The sequence below is a fragment of the Geotrypetes seraphini genome, chromosome 3 (genome assembly GCF_902459505.1).
Source record: "Geotrypetes seraphini chromosome 3, aGeoSer1.1, whole genome shotgun sequence".
Classification (NCBI taxonomy): Eukaryota; Metazoa; Chordata; class Amphibia; order Gymnophiona; family Dermophiidae; genus Geotrypetes; species Geotrypetes seraphini.
In genome coordinates this window covers 104,225,775-104,248,496 of record NC_047086.1, presented here as the reverse complement: position 1 = coordinate 104,248,496, position 22,722 = coordinate 104,225,775, and the positions used below count along the sequence as shown (strand labels likewise).

Sequence of the window (22,722 nt, the reverse complement as noted above, 5' to 3'; positions counted from 1 at the left end):
TTCTAAGAAAGAGGAATAAGGGGGGGGGGGGGAGGATGCCGTATAGGATCTTGAAAGTAAGGCAGACACATTTGAAGTGGACTCTGGAGAAGAACATAAATGATAACAGCATCAGGAGGGGACGAAGTCAGAGGGCATCAACAGGAGTCAAATTGGAACAGTCGATAGGTAAATTATATGCTGGTCCTGATAATAATAATAATAACAGCTTATATACCGCAATACCGTGAAGTTCTATGCGGTTTACAAAAGATTAAGCAAAGGTACAAATTGACTGACTTCAAGAGGGGAAGAAGAAAGAGAAGTAATTAGACAGGAAATTCATTGTTGAGGAGAAAAGTGATCAAAAGGACAGTAGGTTGCTATTGAGAGGAAAGAGATAAGTGGATCAGTTGTCAAGATGTTTTAAGAACAGGTGTGTTTTTAGACGTTTCCTAAATACCTCATAAGTAGAGAGCGAAAGTAATTGTTCTAGGTCTTTACCCCATGATGCTGCTTGGTGTGAGAGAAGGAATTCATGGTGTTTTTTCAGTTTGCAACCTCTCACTGGGGGGGAAACGAAGTTGGAATGTGAACTTATCTTGTGTCTGTTGGTTGAAAAGGAGAAAAGGTCAGTAATGTATTTGGGGGCAAGTCCGTGTAATGCTTTAAAGCAGAAACAGGCAAATTTGAACTTTATGCGTGCCTTCATCGGCAGCCAATGTAGCTGCCGGTAGTAGGGTGTCACGTGGTCAAATTTTTTTAGTCCAAAGATTAGTCTGACTGCCGCATTCTGCAACAGTTGTAGGCGTCGTATATTTTTTTGGGAAATTGCCAAATAGGCGATGTTACAGTAGTCAAGCAGGCTTAGTACGAGGGATTGGACTAGGATTCTAAAAACCGATGTAACAAAATAAGCTTTAAGGGATCTGAGTTTCCAGAGAGTGAAAAATCCCTTTCTGATTAAGGAATCTACTTGGTCTTTCATGGCTAGGCATTGATCCAGAGTTACACCTAGTATCTTTATGGAGGGCTGGATAGGGTAACTAAGGTTATTGATATAGAGGGGTGATTTAATGTCAAGTGGATGTGGTGAAGCAATGAAAAAAGTCGTTTTATCTGAATTAAGTTTGAGCCTAAAGTTTGTCATCCATTGTTCCATCATGTTTATAGCTTCTGAAGCTTTGGGAATAGTTTCGGAGACAGAATTGGTGAATGGGATGATAATCGTGAAATCATCTGCATAACTAAATAGTTTTATCCCCAGCTGGGTTAGCTTCGTGCCCAGTGAGGACATGTAGACGTTGAAGAGCAATGGGGATAGTGGAGAGCCTTGGGGCATACCGGATGGATTGCTCTAGGTGTTGGATCACTCTTCACATAGCTTACTTACTCCTGATGTTCCTTCACATATGCAACTTATATGACTTTGACATGCCCAGTGTTCAGAGTACTAGTTTTATCAGTGAAACCTCATTCTGAACATAATCTGAAGGCATACCAATTTTGGTTTCAACATTGTTTGAGACATATGTCTTTTTTTTTTTTTTTTTTTTTTTTTATTTTTTTTTATTTTCTTTTGTTACAACAAGTGTTTCATATAAACTTATTAAATACTTAAATACATACACTTGATATACATACTTATCATCATCAAGTTTAAGTTTTTTTAGAAAATTAATGTTATACAATTTTATAATATTATGCAGTAAATCTAAATTTATATAATTTCTTTTGAATGTAGAATTCCCCCTCCCTCCCTCCCAATCAATCAATAATATTTAAAAACAACTTTATTGTAAATTCATTCAACATTGATATAGTGTGTAAAAATCAAAAATAAAATCCCATTTCATTCCCTTCTAATCAATTTTAACTTGGGAAAATTTAATCATTCATTACAAAATTCTGTTAATGGTCTCCATATCTTTTGAAATTTATTAATATATCCTTTTTGTGTTGCTATGGTAAGCTCCATTTTATATATATGACAAACAGAATTCCACCAGAAAGTGTAATTTAATTTGTCATGATTTTTCCAATTCAATGTGATTTGTTGTACTGCTATTCCAGTTAAAATAAATAAAAGTTTGTTATTATTTGATGTTATTTGACTTTTTGTTCTCATTGTTGTTCCAAATAATATAGTATCATATGTCAAGGCTACTGGGTTTTCTAACATCCTATTAATTTGAGGCCAAATTGATTTCCAGAATGTTAAGATGAATGGACAAAAGAATAGAAGATGGTCTAATGTCCCAATTTCAACATGACAGTGCCAGCATCTATTAGATTTAGAGCTATCAATTCTATGTAAACGTGTAGGGGTCCATAAAGCTCTATGTAAAAGAAAAAACCAAGTTTGTCTCATAGATGCTGACACCGTACATTTTAACCTCCAAGACCAAAGTCGTGGCCATTGAGATGCACTAATTTGGTGCTTTATCTCAATGCTCCAAATGTCTCTAAGACCATTTTTTGGTTTTTTATTTATATATCCGGATATTAATTTATACCACTGTGCAGCTTCATGTCCTATTGAATTTATCTGGAAACACAAGAATTCCAAGCTGTGATAATTAGTAAGATTTTTCCATTCAGGGAACCCTTCCTGAATGGATTGCTTCAATTGCAACCATCTAAAATATTGTGTTTTATTAAGATCAAATTTATGTTGCAATTGTGAAAACTCCAGCATTTTACCATTTTTTATTATGTCGTCTAGAATACGAATACCTGCTATTATCCAGTTTTTCCAGATTATTTTGAAACCGCCTATTTTGATCTTGGGGTTTAACCAAATTGTTTGAGTTGTTGATTTATTAATTGGAATAGGAGTTAGATTACTTATATATCTTAAAGTTTTCCATGTATCCATGAATATTTTATGTTCTTTGTATAGCCTTGGCATTTTGACACTAACTACATGACTAAGACGTAATGGAAACATAAGTCTCCATTCTAGCCAAAACCAATCTGGGATATTTACAGTGGGTTCTGGGAGGATCCAATACATACCTTGACGTAAAATATAGGCTTGATGATACCTATAAAAGTTGGGAAAATTTACCCCTCCCTCCGCAATTGGTCTTTGCAATGACACTAATGCAATTCTGGGGTTTTTCCCAAGCCAAATAAATTTTGTTAATATCTTATTTAATTTTTTATAAAAAGAATTTTGGAAGAAAACTGGTATCATTCCCATTTGGTAACAAACTACAGGCAATATCATCATTTTAACAGTTTGTATTCTTCCCCACCATGATAAGTGTAAGGGGTTCCATTGCTCACACATCTCTGTCACTTTTTGTAATAAATTTTTTTCATTAATTTTCATTGTATCTTCCAAATTTTTTGTAATCCAAATTCCAAGGTATTTAATAGCATCTTCCTTCCAAACAAAAGAAAATGAATTAAATAAACTTTTTGTACAATGTATATTTAATGGAAGTATTTCTGATTTATTCCAGTTTATTTTATATCCTGAAAATTTTCCGAATTTTTCTATTAGTTCAAGTAGATATGGAATGGTAGTTTCTGGATTCTTCAAATATAATAGTAAATCATCAGCATAAGCTGATATTTTATATTCTTTATCTGAATGATTTATACCTTGTATCTCCTTTACTTGTTGGATTGCTAATATTAGGGGTTCTAAAACTATATCAAACAGTAAAGGAGACAAAGGACAACCTTGTCTAACTCCCCTTTGTAGATTAAATTTTTCTGAAAACATATTATTAATGTATAATCTAGCAGAAGGGGAGCTATATAATGTTTGTATCATTTGTGTGAATCCAGGACCTATACCAAACCATTCCATTGCTTGATACATAAATGTCCATTCTATTCTATCAAAAGCCTTTTCTGCATCTAAAGAAGCAGCGAAAGTAGGCTCGTTCATTTTCTTTGTTAAGTATAATATATGGAATGCTAGTCTAGTGTTATGAGATGAATGTCTTTGAGCAACAAATCCTGTTTGAGACATACTTATAATATGTGGGAGAGCTTTAGCCAATCTTAACGCAAGGATTTTTGCTAATAATTTTCCATCTACATTTATTAAAGAAATTGGTCTATAGTTCGACACCAAAGTGGGATCTTTATTTGGCTTTGGCAAAACTATTGTTAATGATTCAGCCATAGTGCCATTTGTACAACCTTTATTAAGTTGATATTGAAAAAGATTTAATAAATAGGGTAATAAAAAGTTTTGAAATGTTTTATAAAATTCAACTGTATAACCATCCCCACCTGGAGCGGATCCAACTCTAAGGGATTTCAAAGCTGTTTCTAATTCTTTTAGTGATATTGGTTCTTCCATACTTCGTTTTATATGTTCAGGAACTTTTGGACCCTTTAATAATTTCAAGAATTCTAAACCTTCTTTTTCTTTATTTAAATAAGTCTCGGAAGAATAAAGAGTTTTATAGAATTTTAGAAATTGTTTTAAGATTGGTTCAATTTGTGTAAGTGTTTCACCATTTTCATCTTTTATAGCAATTATTTTTGTTTTCTTTTTTTTCACTTTTAGATAATTTGCCAATATTCTTCCCGACTTATTTGAGTTTCCATAATACAATGCCTGCTGTGCAAATAAATCTTTCCTTATCATTTTTGATGATATTTCATTGTATTTACCTTTGAGTTTTAATAGTTCTTGTTGTATAGAATATTCCCATTTTTCTATTAGTTTTAATTCTAAATTTTTAATTTCTTTTTCTAAATTAGCATATTGTTTTCTATTTTGTTTGTTAAGATAAGCCGAATAAGAAATGATTTGTCCCCTTATTGATGCTTTAAATGCATCCCATAATGTTTCTCTAGAGATCTCATCTTTATCATTCATTCGAAAAAAATCTTTCATTTTTATTTGAAAATTTTCACGAAATATTGGATCAGCAAGCAATGTATTATCAAACTTCCATATTGGTCTATTTGTATTTTGATCTGTGATCTTAATTTCAATCCATACCCCACCATGATCAGATAAAATAATTGGATCAATGGCAGCTTTTGTTACTTGATGTGCTAGGTGTTTTGATATAAAAATATAATCTATTCTTGAAAAGGAATTGTGAACATGAGAACAGAATGAAAATTCCCGTCCATTAAAATGAAGTATTCGCCAAATATCTATTAAATCACAAGTTTGTATTAAATTATCTAATCCCATTGATTTCATATATCTACTTGGGTTTTTGTCCAATAGAGGATCCATAACAGCATTAAAATCCCCAGCTACTATTAGATTTGAAGTAGCCAGTGGCAATATCAATTGTTGAAGAGTTTTAAAAAATTCATTTTGGTTCGAATTAGGGGCGTATATATTAATCAACGTCATGGTAGTATTTCCCATATTCATTTCCACAATTATCCATCTTCCATTAATATCTGTTGCCTTTAATTTGAATGTAGCAGTACATTTTTTATTTACCAGAATAGCAACACCTGCTTTTTTCTTTGTAGCTGGTGAGAAAAAACAATGTTTGACCCAACCTCCTTGTAGTTTACTAGATTCAATATTTGAGAGGTGGGTCTCTTGTATAAAGCATAAATCCGCGTTTTGTCTTTTTAAAAATAATAGAGCTTTTTTCCTTTTTATCATATGATTTAGACCATTAACATTTAAGGATATTATTTTAAGATCCATTTATGCATTTTTGATATATTTTCCTTAAAATTATATGAATTAGTTTTCTTAATTTTTTTTTCCCAATTTTTAAATATTTTAGAATATACCCTTTTCCTTTTTTTTCCCATTCTTCATTATATTTCCCCCTTCCCTTCCCTCCCTTCCCTCCCTTCCCCCCCCATTTTAATATGACCACTTGGATACGCATTTTGAGGTTAGGTGTATATAACTCCTACAAGCTATTAAAATATTTAACTATATTTACTACAATTATTATTTATTTTATTTTTTTATTTTTATTTATTTATTTTTTTTTTTTTTTTAATTATATTTTCCCTTTAGAGGTGTTTTAATTTATTATAAATTCCCAATGTATAATTTATTTTTTGAGTTTATTATTATATTTTGGTTTGTATTATATAATAAAGTAATTGTTTTTTAACAGTAATTTCTAAGTGGTGTCTAGAAATGTTTTCATTTTTAAATATTAAGTTTAAATTATTTTCTTTTCCCTTTCTTTAAGGAAATTATTACTTATGACAACATTGTATACCACAAATTCAGTTAGATATGAATTAATTTAAAATAATGAATATTATAATTCAAATATTATAACTTATATTTTTAAGTCTTAGGTATATGTTTGAAGGCAGTCACAAAGGATGAACAGATTTCTCCACAGTCCAACCTTCAGGAGATTATCTTTTCCTTTCAAAATAGTTATTAGTATTATTCGATAATAAGTTCTTGTTTATGAGGTCATTGGCTGTTCATATTGATCGAGGAAATCTTGAAGTTTTGTAGGATCTAGAAAATTTTGAGTCTTGTTAGCAATGGTAATTTTCATTACTGCTGGATAAAGAAGGCCATATCTAGCCCCTAGAGCTCGCAGTTGGGGTCTCATGTCCAGGAATTGTTTTCTTCGTAGTGCAGTCTCTTTTGCAAAGTCAGGAACTATGTGGATTCTTGCATCCTGACATTTGAGGTTTTTGTTTTCCTTTGCTAGTTGGCAGATTTCTACTGCTTGTTGGTGTCTCAATAGTTTGAATATTAAAGTTCTTGGTCTTGATTGAAGGTTTTTATTCTGTGTTGGTATTCTGTGTGCTCTTTCTATTTCTAATGCAGTTTTGAATTTTAAAGGTAGTATTTTAGGTAGAAATTGTTCCAGGAATGTTATAGGGTCATTTTTTTCTACCCCTTCCGGAATTCCGATGATCCTTAAATTATTTCTTCTTTCTCGATTTCTGCTGTCTTCCAAGTCTCTTTTAATTTCTTCAACTTCTTTCCATATTATTTTAGATTTTCTCATGTCTGTATTCAGTTGTTCTGTATTGTTTTCTATGTCATTTATTTTATTTTCAACTATATCCACTCTTTTGGTGAGAATTGCAGCATCTTCAATTGCTTTTTTTAATTTTTTATTGCTGTCTAATACTATTTCTTTAATTTGTCTCAACTCTTCCATGACGTCAGGGGTTTCATCTGATGGTAACGGAACTTTTGAGGGTGTGTTATTTGGCTCTGGTTTTGATCTTTTATTGCTGCTACCAATACCGGAACCACTTGCTTCTGAATCATTTTTGTTTTGTTGTTTTTTAGATGTCATCTTTTGTTATTCTTTTCTTCTCTTTATCTCAGCTTATATTTACTGTCTCTTTGTATCAGTTTCAATATTTTGCCGCTTTTCTCTTTTCTTTTGAGTCTTCAATTTATGTTTTTACAATTTTGCTATATCAATTTTATAAAGAAAATAATGGTGATATTCTATCAGGATTTGTTTCTATTTTTTTTTAAAATAGACAAAAAATTTTTCCTTTTTCTTTTTCAGCCTTTTTCTTTTCTTAGTTTTTTGTCTCAATCTTGTATTTAGATCAGACTCAAGACTTTTATTTCAGTGTTCTTAGAGCAACTGTCAGTTATTTGTCTCTAGTTCTATTGCTGTGAGTAAAAAAAAAAAAAAAATGTCAGTAGTCCTTCTCTCTATTTCTCTTCTTTCATGCCTTATCTCAGCCTCTATGAAGGCAATAACACTCAAATTAACAGCGTTTTTTCCCCTTAGGTTTTTTTTTTTTTTGGCTGGTCAATCTTTTATATGTTTATTTTACTAATTCTGTTAGTCACTTTACATCAGCGCTGAATGATTGATAATCCTTTTTTTTCTCCTTTTATAAGCCCAATCGCAGCCCTTACCAAGGAGAGCAATACTTTGTCTAGTATTCTTGAAGTATATGTCTTTATCAGTTTTCAGCGCCTCTCAATTATCTCGATATTACTTTTCTTCATGTTAAAAAAAAAACAAAAACCGTTACTCCTTTATTCTATAATCTTTCTCACAGCCAAAGCTTTTATATCGGATTCTGTTTCAATTTCAGCAGAGGAGGTTTACATTTATATTATATTTATATTAATCATTCACAGTGAAGTAAAGTCATATATTCTTTCGAAATTGGCAGCAAGGAAATGGCTCCATAAAAAAAAAACCGTTGCCAACTATGTTCTACAGCAAACTTCGCTTTATCACCGGCAGGAGAATGCCATTTCAAAATAGCTTATCTCCACTGCATAACAGGCACTACGGTATTCTTCTAATATATCATTTACAAAGAAGAAAATTTTTATCTTTGTTGTTAGACAGCTCACCAACAGTTTTAAACTCCGTCAAGCTCCCGTTTTTTTTTTACACCTCCCTTCTTTGGATATTAGAAACGGCACTTTTACTTTTACTTTCGATCGTCTCTCAAACTTTCTCCGTCTTAGCCAAGGAGGTAGACCTTAATCATCACACCATCTAGATTATAGTAAATTACTTTTTTTTTTTTTGTAGTAATCTCTGCAAAATAAGCTTGTTTATACGGAGCTTCTCCTTCACCCGACCGTCATCATTCGCGTCCAAGCCACGCCCCTGAGACATATGTCTTAGCTCTTCAGATTATTGTATTTATCGCTAAGGGCTGTGGCTTTTTCTAAAAATACGGCCTGCTTATATAGTAGAAAAGTTGTTTCCTTAGCAATGGCAGCAGATGAATCCAGAGACTAGTGGGATAGCACACATCTACCAGCAGGTGGAGATAGAGAAACTGATTAACAGGTAGTCCTATTGGCAAGCACTCTTCCTGTATCTTCAGTATGCTCTATCTCCCAGCAGAGGATGGTCGCTATTCAACTAGCTCCTGGCTTCTGGCTATGGCTGGAAATTTATTTTCTCCTGTTGAGGTTTCTCTTCAGTGAGGCTGCCATTCTATTTCTCCTGTTGAGATTTCTCTTCAGTGAGATGGCAATTTTATTCTCCTGTTGAGGTTTCTCTTCAGTGAGACTGGGGTGTCCGACTGAACGGTGCCAGCTTTAGGGGTTACACCTGGGCCCCCCCAGGTCCCTGCCTCACCCTCCCTCCAGTGATAGAGGGTTTGACTGGGTCTCGATTTTTTTCTTCTTTCCCTTCATTAAAAAAAAAAAAAAGAGACTACAGTTCATACTTACCAGTTCTGCCCTACTTGTGCTGAGCATTTACCAGCTGATCATTTACCGGCATCTGCGGGCACTGACAATGAGGTTGTGAGTATTGCCCTTTTTCTTGTGTTAGAACTGCGGGTTCTGTGTTGTACAAACATAAGACGGACAAATTTTACAGTGTGTGGGAGTGCTTTGGTGAACAGCTCCGGATGGGTAATTCGAGCGCCATTGTAGGAGCCAGTGCCTTCCCGTCTGCAGGGACTACGCACTTGTGTCTGATATGGAAGGAGCACAGTTGTGTTTGCTGGGTTCTCCTTGTGGCTGCCTTTGCTCTACGTGGACTGCAGCCGTGGCTTGATCGGCTGGTTCCGTGTTTATTTTGACTTATTGTTGATTGGGACCGTGCCTTCCAGCCCACGGGAGCTGCACTCTTGTTGTTCTGCGCTACAAGAACCGCCGCGAGGTTCACAGAGTTTTCTCCGAGCCTGCCTGTGGGCGGTTTCTGCTGTGACTGAGTTGAAATTATCTTCTTTGTTCCGGGTCTGTTATTTCTGGAACCATTAGCTTATGGCAGGCGAGGGGCTCGTGCTTGTGATCCTGCACTGGTGGGAACGCCGCAGCGTTCAGGCGGTTTATGTTTTCAGCTGACTTCTGCCTAGCGTGTCCCACGGCGTCGGTATATTCGGGGTCGGATGCATCAGAAGGTTAGTTTATTGTTTGCGATGATGCCGCGGTCGAGCTCCCTGTCGGTGTTTCTCCATTCTTGTCTCATTTGCCGCGATCTGCTTTATTGGTCATATGCTCTGTAATGGCGCTTCTGAGTCAGCATCGGGTGATTTGCTGACCTTTTATGGCAGCGGCAGGAGAGTGCCCTGTGCTTATTGCGGGTATCTCCTTGTCTCTTTCGGGGTACATAATGAGATGGTTTTCCTTCTCTGTGTCTGGTTGTGCTATGGCAATAATACTGCACGAATGGAGCATGTCTCTAGGGGCATAATGGCTCTTCTTGTCTTCATGAGGGCATGACTGTTCTATCTGTCTAGGGCAGTGTTTTTCAACCTTTTTTGGGCAAAGGCACACTTGTTTCATGAAAAAAATCACGAGGCACACCACCATTAGAAAATGTTAAAAAATTTAACTCTGTGCCTATATTGACTATATATAAAGTAATTCTCTTGAATAGGAATCAAATAAACACAAAGAAAGTATTTTATAATGCTGCCACCGCCAACATCACCGTTGGCGGCGGTGGCACTCAAGTGGCTAAAGAGCCGCAGTTTGCCGGCCTAGGGATAACACTGGAGGGTGGCCAGCTGTGCACCCCCTTGGGACGTAAACCCGGGGTGGGGCAGACCGCCCTCCCCCCCACCCTGGTATGCCACTATCTGTACCTCACTCCCTCCCTATGACCAAAAATTCTCCTTTCTTCTATTCCCCGTGTACACAACCATCTCTTTCCCTCCCTTCCTCTCTCCAAAGTCCATGCCTTCTGTGTCCAAACACTCATTCCCTCCCCCACCTCAGCATCTCTTTCCCTCCCTTCCTCTCTCCCAAGTCCATTTCTTCTGTGTCCAAAAACGCATTCCCTCCCCCACCTCAGCATCTCTTTCCCTCCCTTCCTCTCTCCCAAGTCCATTTCTTCTGTGTCCAAAAACGCATTCCCTCCCCCACCTCAGCATCTCTTTCCCTCCCTTCCTCTCTCCCAAGTCCATGTCTTCTGTGTCCAAAAACGCATTCCCTCCCCCACCTCAGCATCTCTTTCCCTCCCTTCCTCTCTCCCAAGTCCATTTCTTCTGTGTCCAAAAACGCATTCCCTCCCCCACCTCAGCATCTCTTTCCCTCCCTTCCTCTCTCCCAAGTCCATTTCTTCTGTGTCCAAAAACGCATTCCCTCCCCCACCTCAGCATCTCTTTCCCTCCCTTCCTTTCTCCCAAGTCCATTTCTTCTGTGTCCAAAAACCCATTCCCTCCCCCACCTCAGCATCTCTTTCCCTCCCTTCCTCTCTCCCAAGTTCATGCCTTGTGTCCAAAACGCACTCCCTCCCCCCTTTTGTGTTCCGTGTTTGCCTCCCAGCCCATCTTTGCAACTTTCTCAGCAAAACGAAGCTCAAGCCGCGAGGCTTGTCTTCTGCTTCCTGCCTGCCCTGCCGCACACAAATAGCCGAACGGAAGTATTCTCCGACGTCAGCGCTGACGTCGGAGGGCAGGCTTTGCTTAAGCCCTCCCTCCGACGTCAGCGCTGACATCGGGGAACGCTTGCGATCGGCTATATGTTAGCTGCAGGGCAGGCAGGAACAGAAGACGAGCCTCGCGGCTCGAGATGTATTGAACTCTGCGGGTCCCCCGTCCAGCTCTCTCCTGTCCACGTGGGGCGGACCGCCCCTCTCCCTAGACTGGTGGTACTGCCCTGATGGCGGCCCTGACCGTACGGCACACCAGGCAACATCTCGTGGCACACTAGTGTGCCGCGGAACAGCGGTTGAAAAACACTGGTCTAGGGTGCCCGGGCCTGCGGTTTTACCAGCTTTTCACACCGGGTTTTCATGTCACCATCTTCGCATGGCGTGTGCATCTCACCTTCCACACTGACAGGAATGACTGTGTAGTTACCAGGGCTAAGTTTCATATTCCTACAAACCTTCGGGGAGGAAGGGGGGGGGCAAACACTATGTGGCTATGTTCATCCCGGACGTTCTTTTTTTTCGGGATGGCCGTCATGGTGTGGTTTGTTTTCCATTGGGCACTCAAAGCAGCTTCTAAATTTTGCCTAGCGAGTATTCCCTTTACCATTGAAAGGTTTTTGGGGAGGAGTTGCATGGATATTAGGTTTTCTGGGTAAGGTAAGTTTCCACAAGTTAATCCTAGGAGTTGTTTGGGGTCCCTTCTGCCATGACCTTGTTACATCACATCTCTAGATTTTATGCATGAGAGTTCCTTTCTTCCATCCGGGCCTTCCGACTCTCGTACAATCCGTTCCCTGACCTTCAATTTATGGGGTCTTGGCTCCCTCTGATAGCGTTTTTTGGCTCTCTCACCCTGGGGGTGACATCATAATGTCCGGTCAGGGGGCTTTGGGCCTTATCCAAGAACTCTCTTCTTCCAGTTCAGATTCTTTCTTGGGGTCGCCGTGTATGGGTTTCCAAAGGTTAGGATGATGCTTGTCCCCCTTTATCTGTTACTGGAACTCGGGGCGGTTCTTTTAGTTCCTTCAGAGCTATGGGAAGTTATTCCGTTTAATTCCTGGTGCCCGAGACGAAATTGGAAAAAAAAAACAAACAATCAAACAAACCATGAATTACATAGAGGGGACTTAGTCAGCCTGGGGCTGGATCTCATGCATTTCCGAAGAAACAACTGTGAGTTTCTTTAATACCTATGTTTCCGGGAGCGATATTAGTTTTGCCAGATGCCATTTACCCTTGGCGTGGCTCCATGACCTTTTTAGTACATGAGGCCAGTACTTTTGGCGCTAAGAGGGATTCGCTATATTCTTTCATGGACGACTGATTGATTCGGACGTCTTTAGCCAGGTCAATTGGTCATCCTCATTCAGGTGATTTCTTTTCTTCATTATTTGGAGATGACTTTTCGTTTTATCAAGAGCTCTCTTATCCTGGGCCACGTAGGAGAGAGGACTGTGCTTCTTCCCGGAGACTGGGATGACAGGTTACAGTCTCAGGTTTCCCTTATTCAGTTACCGAGAACAAGAGTATGGGATTCTGTACAGGTTCTAGGATCGGTGGGGTGACCCCACTGAGAACTTTGGATTGCTTTGCCATGCGACTGCTACGACAGTTGCTTTTCTTCCGGTGGTTCCCGGTATTTCAAGGCTCCGGTTGTGGTGAGCTCCTCAAGCATCGCTCAATAGAATTTGGTGGCTCAGCGAGATTGATCTTTTCAAAGGCATGCCTCATTCTTTGCTGGACTGGCTCACAGTCACCATACTTCCCAGGCTGTCGGGTTCGGGGAGCTCAGTGCCTTCGATCCTTAGTGTACGGAGTCTGGTATTAAGCAGAGACTCTGTCCTTGTTCATTCTTCTGGACTGCAGCAGGGTCAGGCTGCTGTTTCAGGAGTTTCTGGGTTCAGTAATTAGAGAATCTCCAGATTGGCTGCGCCATCCTTACTATGCGGTTCTGATGAGGCTTCCAAAGGCCTATCTGTTGAGATTCCCGGTGTCTCCGGATTTACTCACCTAGGGTCTGATCATCATGGATATTCATCCTACTTTGGTGTTATGACCTTGCTTTTGGTGAGTCATGGCTTACGTGTAAGGGTGATACGAAGCAGGTTTTTTCTTCTCTCCTCCAGGCGATACAGACGTCTTCTTCTGTGGCTTATGCTCCCATTTGGGGGGCTTTTCCTTTCTTGGGTACTTCTCAACATTGGCACTTTTCCAGGCTTCAATATTTTATGTTATTTCTTTTTTGGCGGTAGAGTACTGCCAAGGGCTTAGTATTCCATTCCTTTCAGCTTCAAGTGGCAATCTTGGCTTGTTGCATAACCTAGGTTTCTTGCTTTTCACTTACTTCTATGCTTCATGAGGTTCAGTTCCTAATCGGAGTACAGTATAGTCATACACCTCTTAAGCCCTATCTGAAGTGCAGTCTTCAGGTACTTCTTCGCGGTTTACGGACGGCTCCGTTTCAAACTTGTCTTTTGCGGCTCTAAAAAGGCTGTGACTTTGAGCACGGTATTTCTTGTGGCCATGGCTTCAGCTCGGCAGTTTTCTGGGTTGCGGGCCTTGTAAGGCGGGGATTCTGATTTCTGACTTCTGGGCTGTCAGTTCGGACATTACCACTTTTCTTCTAGGGGAGTGTCCTCCTTTCTTTTCTGCTGCTCTCATTTTTCCCTTCTTCCAGGGAGGAGAAATGGGGAAGCGGGCTTTTCTTCATTGTGTTTCTTAAAGGTGTGTGGCGTTCATCGCCATCGATAGGTTTTGATCGTTTAGCTCACCTCTTTTTTTTCTTCATCGCTCACAGAATCCAGGAGAACATTCTTTATGCTTACTTGATGGCAGAGCAGCGGTTGGTGGAAGACCTTCATGACCATTCTGCCGGAGCGATGGCTCTTTGGACTCAATACAAAGGTTTTTTCCATAAGGAGATTTGTAATGCGGCTAATTGGTCTTCCAACCTTATAGGTTCTCTGTGCCTTCCAGGTTAGCTGTGATTGTGCATGTGGGGGCAGCGCGTGGTGTTTCGGTTATTGCGGAGGCGGCGTTTGCTTCCCACCCAGATTGAGGATTGCTTTGCTACATCCCACTAGTCTCTGGATTCATCTGCTGCCATTGCTAAGGAAGGAAAATTATGTTCTTACCTGTTAATTTTCTTTCCTTTAGACGCAGCAGATGAATCCAGAGCCCCACCCTTTCTGGATGTTTATGTCGGTTTATGTTCCAAGATTTGGGAAGTTTTCTTAGGGTTGGTGGTTGTGTTCAGTATTGTTATCTTTGAAAGGTGTTATGGGAACAAAGTTTTTTTACATACTAAGGATGTTACTGGTTCCGGATGCTTGGGCAAGGAGCGATACTGAAGATACAGGAAGAGTGCCTGCCAATAGGACCACCTGATAATCAATTTCTCTATCTCTACCTGCTGGTAAATGTGTGCTATCCAACTAGTCTCTGGATTCATCTGCTGCATCTAAAGGAAAGAAAATTAACAGGTAAGAACATAATTTTTCCATATGTATTGAAAAGAGGCTATTGTAGCTGTACTGCCAAATATTCATAACTTGCCACAAAAAGTTCCCACATCACAAACTCAAAAATCAATCATAAATAAAATTATTGTGAAATATAAGCGAGAGTCCTCAGTTCATAGTACCGTTTTTCAAAAACCTGCCCCCTCCCTAGACCTCTCGCAGTTTCTATCATCACATTTTGAAAGGTCCAGGAATGTTCCAAGTGACCATACCTATTTGGGTTGAGATCCGTAAAAAAATTCTTCCATTGAGAGGGCATGTTTTTGAAAACCAGTACTGTGAACTGAGAACTCACTCCCACTACACTTAAGAGAGGAGAAGAACTTGGACAAGTTTAAGAGCAAACTTAAGAGTTTTCTTTTTAAAGATATATTCACTATTTAATTGAATTGTCAAATGCTCTTGTGTTTATTTTTAACTTACCTATTTAGTTGTCTTTCCAATCCTGTTGTGCTTAACCTTTAATTGTTGACTCTTTCCTTTCTAAGATTGTATTTCTTTCCTGCCTTCCCTATTGTGTCAGGTATTGCGTTAATCAGTTTATTATTATTTTATTTTTTTTTTTAAAGTTATCCTTTATTAATTATGTATGTTTATTTCATGTATATTTTAAATATGTATTTTGTTGATTTGTACATCGCTTAGAATTTGGAATAGGCGATTAATCAAATAATAAATAATCTTGAAACTCACTCACATTTTACAATATTTTGATTGATTTTTTTATTTTGGGATGTGTTAACTTTTTGTGACAAGTTATGAATATTTGACAGTACAGCTACGATAACCTCTTCAATTCATATACAGAAAGGATTTTTATTTTCTTTAGATTTTTGTATTCTTTGTTGTGGGTTTTTCTATATGAAAATCACTTATGTGAAGACATCCATTGAGAGAGATTATTCTGGCAATTTTTCTTAGCATGGACTAAGTTTCCAGACATAGGAGAGAACACAGTTAAAGTACAGCTAAATAATAGCAAGAGAGATAATTTTAAGCTGTAACTGAAGCATTACTAATCAGAGGTTGTCTCTGAAATGTGGCTTGCAATGAGCAGTTTGTGCTGCTACTATTATTATCTGCATTAGTTACTGAAATATTCTTCCTTGCAACAGAAAATATCTTTTACATATATACAGTGGAACCTTGGTTTACGAGCATAGTTCGTTCCAGAAGTATGCTCGTAAACCAAATTGCTCATATATCAAAGCGAGTTTCCCCATAGGAATGAATGGAAACTCGCTTTGATTCGTTCCACCAACCGCCCCCCCCCCCACCCGAGGCTACTGGTGCTGCTCCAGTTCCCCCCTTTGAGGCCACGGTTGCTGCTCCATACCTCCCCCCCCCCCCCCGCGATCTGGCATCCCCCCCAGCGATCCAGCATCCCCCGCTCGAGTCGTCCCCCCTTCTCCCCCCCCCCCCCCCCGCAATCTTACATGCTCCCCCGAGCACCAAAACGATATCCCTTACCCTGATTGGGCACCAGCACCAACGCACAGGACATGCCGGTGCGCGAAGATCCTCCCTCTTCTGTGCTGTGCTGGGCAGTGCATCGGCGATCCTTCCTCTTGCTTGTGCTGGGCTGGACTGGGCCTTGAGCATTTGCGCATGCTCAAGGCCTTCTGGTCTCGCTCTCTCCGAGATTCTGAATCTGAGAATCTCTGAGAGATTAAATAAATTTGCCTCCAAACTCTCTGACTTCGCCCTCCTTGCCAAGCCACTTATGGCCACTCTTAATCAATCTCTGTTTTATCTAATTGTCCTGTCTATGTCAGGCCTCCACATTATAGGCCTTTTCATTGCCATATATGTAACATCGCTGTAAATGTACAGTCTCTTCTTTTGTTAACCGTATTGAACTTCCATGATATTGCGGTATACAAGAATAAAGTTATTATTATTATTATTATTAAATAAATGTGTTTTCAATAGTTTCCTAAACAAATGGTAAGACTCAGTCAGCGGTACAATCTTACCCAGCCAGTTGTTCGCTTTTCCTACCTATTAAACCTAAATTGCCTTCATACTCTGAAGCTTGTTAAATCATAAGAGGATCTTACAAGACCAAGAGAATGGACATTCAGTTGGCAGATGAATTTAAATGAATAAATGCAAAGTGATGCATTTAGGGAATAGCGACCCAAAGTATAGCTATATGGTACAAAGTTTTGCAATAGGAATCACCACCCAGCCAAAGGATTTAGTTGTCATTGTTGATGATTTATTCACCCCTGTGACTACTATGTATTTGTGAATAACTTTAGGGGGCCCCTCAAACCTTAAGTCCCGCCCCCTCCTGCCTTGCACACCCTTCCACATCTTACTAGCCTTGGTGGTCTAGTGGTGAAGCAGGAATAAAAGCAATCTTCCTACACTCCTGCCTTGTGAAAGTTGCAAACAAAATAGCTGCCATGAGTTCCCGCGGTCTCATGAAACTGCTGCGGGAATTTGGTGGCATCCATTTTTGTTTGTGGCTTTAATGGGGCAGGAGCGTAAGAAGATCTTTCCTTTCCTGCTCCATCACTAGACCACCATGGCTTTAAGTTAAGGTGTGGAGGGATCTGTGAGGCTCGCAAATAACCAAATTTGCGAATGCCAAACCTGTATATTGAAATTAGAGAATGACACGGTGGGGTTACCGCAGCTAACCGTGGGTAACCTGCCGGAACGGGGAAAGAAAAATAGCAGTCACTGCGGGGACGGGGACAAGGCCATTCACCACCCCATGGAGCGGTGAATGGTCTTGTCTCCGCAGTGAGGCATCAAGGATCGTGCGGTCCCCACAGCCACCGCCCGCCGGTAGCGTTTAGCCAGCTCCCTCCCTCCACCTCGACTTATATTCCGAGTTTGCCGGCTTCCTTTTTCTCGAACCGCACGTGTTCAAAAAGCCGTGCACGCGCGGCTGTGCGAGTTGATCAATCTTCTCCTCTGACGAAACCTGAAACAGGAAGTTGCAGGAGAGGAGAAGTTTGATCGACTCGTGCAGCCGCATCTTTTTGAATGCGTGCAGCTCGGGAAAAAGAAAGCCGGCAAACTCGGAATATAAGGTGAGGTGGAGGGAGGGTGGGGGCTGCTGGACCGCGCGATCGCGTGTTTTTCCCGGCTCAAATTAGTAAGGAGGGAGTGAAAGGAAAAAAGTACTTCAGGCAATCTGACCTGGCTTATCAGTTGCTGATCATAGGGTGCTCAAGCACTGTACCCCATCATGCTGTTTATCCTTAAGGTTTACAATTGACACTGCCTAGAACAGGGGTGATAAATTTCCAGAAAAGTGCTCTGATTGCACTAACAACGGGGGGTACTCCGCTCCTCCTCTATGGCATTTAGAGCAGCCTATGCTAAGTGGGATGGTCAGCTGGCTCTTGGTCCTTGAACACTACTTCAGGGAACCTGCAATAGATAGATTCTTGGCTTTCCTCTTCCCTATCACTGCAACTTGGGCCAAGGGGATGAAGAGGGAAAGAAAGAAACCCACAGTAGGAAAGAAAGGGGAAGACAGGCAGGTGAGCCAAATGCTGGAAGCAGGGGGGGGGAAGAAAGAGGGAAAGAAGCTGGATGGGGTTGAAAAGAAGAGACACACTGGTATGGAAAAGGAAGATAGGGGAAATCTGGACAGAGGAAGGTAACAGAAAGAGGGGAAATTATGTGCATGGGGCATAGGGACAGAGACATAAAGGTAACATGCCGTGGGGATGGTATATGGACACGGGGGGGGGGGGGGTGCAATGCCAGATACATAGGGGAGATATTAGAAATGGGGAAAATAGGAACACAGAAGCGAGATGGTTTGTGGTGATGGGACAGGGACCGAGCTCGCAGGCTCCAGCGGCTTGCACAAATTACATTGTAATTTAGATAGATAGATAGATAGATTGATTACATTGTAATTTAGGTAGATAGATAGGCCACGCGAGAGGAGCTGAAGGATGGTAGAAAGGAACAGATGGTAAAGGAGGGAGGGAAGGGTGGTGGAGGAAAGGAATAGAACAGACATTGAAAGAGGGTAGAGAGGAACAGACCCTGAAGGAAAATGTGGAAGACAGAGTGAGGAGAAGATGCTGGAAGGGAAGAAGACAGATGCCAGACTATGGAGGAGCGGAGGGAAGAAGATGGGTGCTAGATCAATTGGGGGAGGGTGAAGGGAGAGGCACAGTAACAGCAAATGGAAAACGCAGAGAGAAGATACACAGTGGATGGAAGGAATTGAATGAGAAGATGTGGAAAGCAGAAACCAGACAACAAAGGTAGAAAAAAAATTCTATTTATTTATTTATTTTTTGCTTTAGGATAAAGTAGTATATTAGTTGTGTTAATAAAAATTTATAAACAAAGCCCTGCCAGCTGAACATCTCTTTCTCTAGTTCAGCAGCAGGAACTTTGATTTATAAGAACGGAATAAGCTAAATATTAGAGTACTAAGGCTTATATGGATGCTGCGGGGATGGTGACGGGGCGGTGAATGGGATGGCAGTGACAGGGCGGTGAAAGGGATGGCGGTGACGGTGACGGGGCGGTGAAGGGAACGGCGGTGACGGGGACAGATTTTTTCCCCGTGTCATTCTCTAATTGAAATCCTCTGCTCAGTGTGAAGTACTGGCCAAGAAATCAAATAGAATATTAGGAATCATTAGGCAAGGAACAGACAAAAGAATGTTATAATGACTTTGTTTCACTCCATGGTACACCCACACCTGGAATATTGGTCACTGCATCTTAAAAGAGATAGTTATACCAGAAAATATACAGAGAAGGGCAACCAAAATTATAAAGGGGATAGAATTACTTCTCTGTGAGGAAAGGCTAAAGAGGTTAGAACTTTTCAACTTAGAGAAGAGACAGCTGAGGAGAGATATGACAGATCTGTAAAATAGAATGAGTAAAATGGAGCAGATAGTTGTAAATTGCATGCTTACTCTTTTTCCAAAAGTACAAGGACTAGTGGGGACAATGAGGTTACTATATTTACATTACATTACATTATATTAGGGATTTCTATTCCGCCATTACCTTGCGGTTCAAGGCGGCTTACAAAAGATTTATAAATGGGGGTTACAATGGGAAAACAATTGATTTACTAGAGTAGTAAAGAGTAGATCTTTTGACAATTTAGAACAAATTGAGATATCTGTACTTAACATACGTATATTTAAACTCTATAATTTGTTGCCAGAGAATATGGTAAATACAGTTAATGTATAATATTGGTTTGTATGTGTTTTCTCCATTGAATGAAAATTTAGCTCATGGATAATCATTGTTATCCCAAAAACCTGTCTATCAGCAGGACTGGGTTGCAAACCTGGTTTTGGCTCAAACTCTGAAAAATGTAAGTTGAGGCAGAAACCTTACACCCTTAACAACAGTGGGTTTTATTTCAAGAATGCAAAATAAATACTTGGTATGTTGGCTAAGTTAAATTCTTTCCCCTCCTTTTACAAAACCATAGTGTGGTTTTTAGCACCAGGCACGGTGGTAACAGCTCCAGTGCTCATAGAAATTCTATGAGCATTGGAAGCTATTACCACCACAGCCGGTGCTAAAAACCATGCTACAGTTTTGTAAAAGGAGGGGGGGGGGGGGGTTCTTTTTTTGTGCAAAGGATGTCATTTCTAAATATACATGGTTGCGTAATACTTAAAAAGTTGTTCTTAAGAAAACAATAAAGGTGCAAATGATTGACATAAGCATAGAATTTTGCCATTTGTTTTAACATGCTTTCTTCTTAAAATAGATTGGTTTCAAAAAACCCTTTTAACTGATTAGGAACAATATCTTACAGCTGCTGCAGCTTCAGCCTCTGGAACAGCAAACAGTCTTGCAGGAGCCACAAATGGTTTGTTTCGACCCCTTGGAAACCAGCCACAACAGCAGCAGCAACAGCCGCCGAATAGTAATCTACAGTCAAATTCATTCTATGGAAATAGCTCTCTGACAAACAGCACCCAGAGCAGTTCACTTTTCTCACATGGGCCTGGCCAGCCAGGAAACACGTCCCTCAGCTTTGGAAGCAACAGCTCTTTGGGAGCAGCTATTGGTTCTGCTTTAGGGGGATTTGGCTCATCAGGTATATTTTAACACTTGTTATATTTTAACACTTGTTAATTTTAAATCCATATTTTATTATTAACCTGATTAGTAGATCATGTTATATGTGGAGGACTGCTCTAAGACAGAAATGTTTATGTATACATATGGTGAATATATAACTCCCGTGTACAGGGGAAGAAGACCTGTTTTTCTTAAACAAATCAATGGACTGATCCAAATTATGGGCTCCTTTTACTACGCTATGTTAGGGCATTAACGCATGGAATAGCGCGTGTGCTAGACCTTAACGTCATCATTGAGCTGGCGTTAGTTCTAGTCACGTAGCACGTGGTAATATCCTGCGTGCACTAAAAACCCTAGCGCACCTTAGTAAAAAGAGCCCTATTTGTTCTTGCATGGAGAGGGACAAAACTAGGACTAGTGCATGGAAGCTGTATTGCATGATTATTTGTGTTATATGTTTAACTGTTTTAAATGAATTAAGAACCCCATGCAGCTGAAACTTTTTCTATATCAGGTTGATTAGATTAAAATATAATTTTTAACTTAGCAATATTTGCTAAAACAAAGTACTCTGTGCTTCCTATCTGTTTTTTCACTCTTTGATGGAGGTGGTATATAAACTTTGTATAAGCCAGATTTGGGTTTTAGATAAGTGCCTTTGCTTGTGCAACAGAACTGGTAGTCTTGACCATCGGGTTAAACCCTCGTTAGTTGTGAGTGTTGTAGAGAGCCCACTGTTTGTTTTCATACGTCACTTCCCTTCATTCTGGGATGAGCTCCATTCCCTCAGTCTTACTCTCTACAAGCAAGTAGGGAGCTTGTCTGTTCTGCTCAAGTTTAATATTTATTTATTTATTGGGGGGGGGGGGAGTATTATCCAGTCAGGTTTTCTGTGCTGCAGAGGATCTCAGTCACTCTGGTGCATCTCTGGCTGTGAAAAGATACAGATTTTCAGGGTGCAAGTTTCAGATGATTCCTGTGTGGCCAGTCTTCATCAGTAGTTCTCAGAGCTCAGGTTCCGTACCCTTGGGAGCAATCTCTCCCCAGGTTTATCCACAGTGGGCTTGAGTGGCTCGCCCTAGGTGGCAAACCCTACTGGTTTAGGTTGAAACTCTGAAATAAGTAAGTTGAGGCAGAAACCTTACACCATTAACGACTGGGTTTTATTTCAGGAATGCAAATTACTTTATTTTATTTATTTTTTTATTCTGTTCTCCCCAATGAGCTCAGAACAGGTTACAGGTTAACATGCATAATATACAGTCAAGACAGGTTATAATTTGATATACATACAGTTTGACATACTTAAAATACAATGTGTGCATCATAACTAAAGAATGACACGGGGAAAAAAATATGGCCCCATCACCGCCCCATCCCCGCAACCACTGTCCCTGTCCCTGCAACCACTGTCCCCGCCCTATCCCCGTGACTGTTATCTCCGCAGCATCCATACAAGCCTCAGTTCTGCAATATTTAGCTTATTCCTTCCTTATAAATCAAAGTTCTGGCTGCTGAACTAGAGAAAGAGATGTTCAGCTGGCAGGGCATTGTTTATAAATTTTTATAAATACAACTAATGTACTACTTTATCCTAAAGCAAAAAAGAAAATAAATAGAAATTTTTTTTTCTACCTTTGTTTTCTGGTTTCTGCTTCCCTCATCTTCTCATTCAATTCCTTCCATCCATTGTCTGTCTTCTCTCTGCGTCTTCCATTTGCTCTGTTACTGTGCCTCTCCCTTCACCCCCTCCCCCCCCCCCAGTTGGTCTGGCACCCATCTTCTTCCCTCTGCTCCCCCATAGTCTGGCATCTCTGTCTTCTTCCCTTCCAGCGTCTTCTCCCCACTCTCTGTTCCCCATTTCCCTTCAGCGTCTTCTCCCCACTCTCTGTTCCCCATTTCCC

The 22,722-nt window shown here is 40.0% G+C and overlaps 1 protein-coding gene across 15 annotated transcripts in view; it reads left to right on the top strand.

Annotated features, from left to right (window-relative positions):
* Nucleotides 1-22,722, top strand: part of PUM2 (pumilio RNA binding family member 2) — a 315,445-nt gene that overhangs the window by 162,224 nt on the left and 130,499 nt on the right. For all 15 annotated transcript variants that reach the window (XM_033938769.1, XM_033938776.1, XM_033938772.1 and 12 more), the window contains one exon: nt 20,547-20,831. In XM_033938769.1, the coding sequence (XP_033794660.1) occupies nt 20,547-20,831 (285 nt within the window). The remainder of the gene's footprint in view (nt 1-20,546; nt 20,832-22,722) is intronic.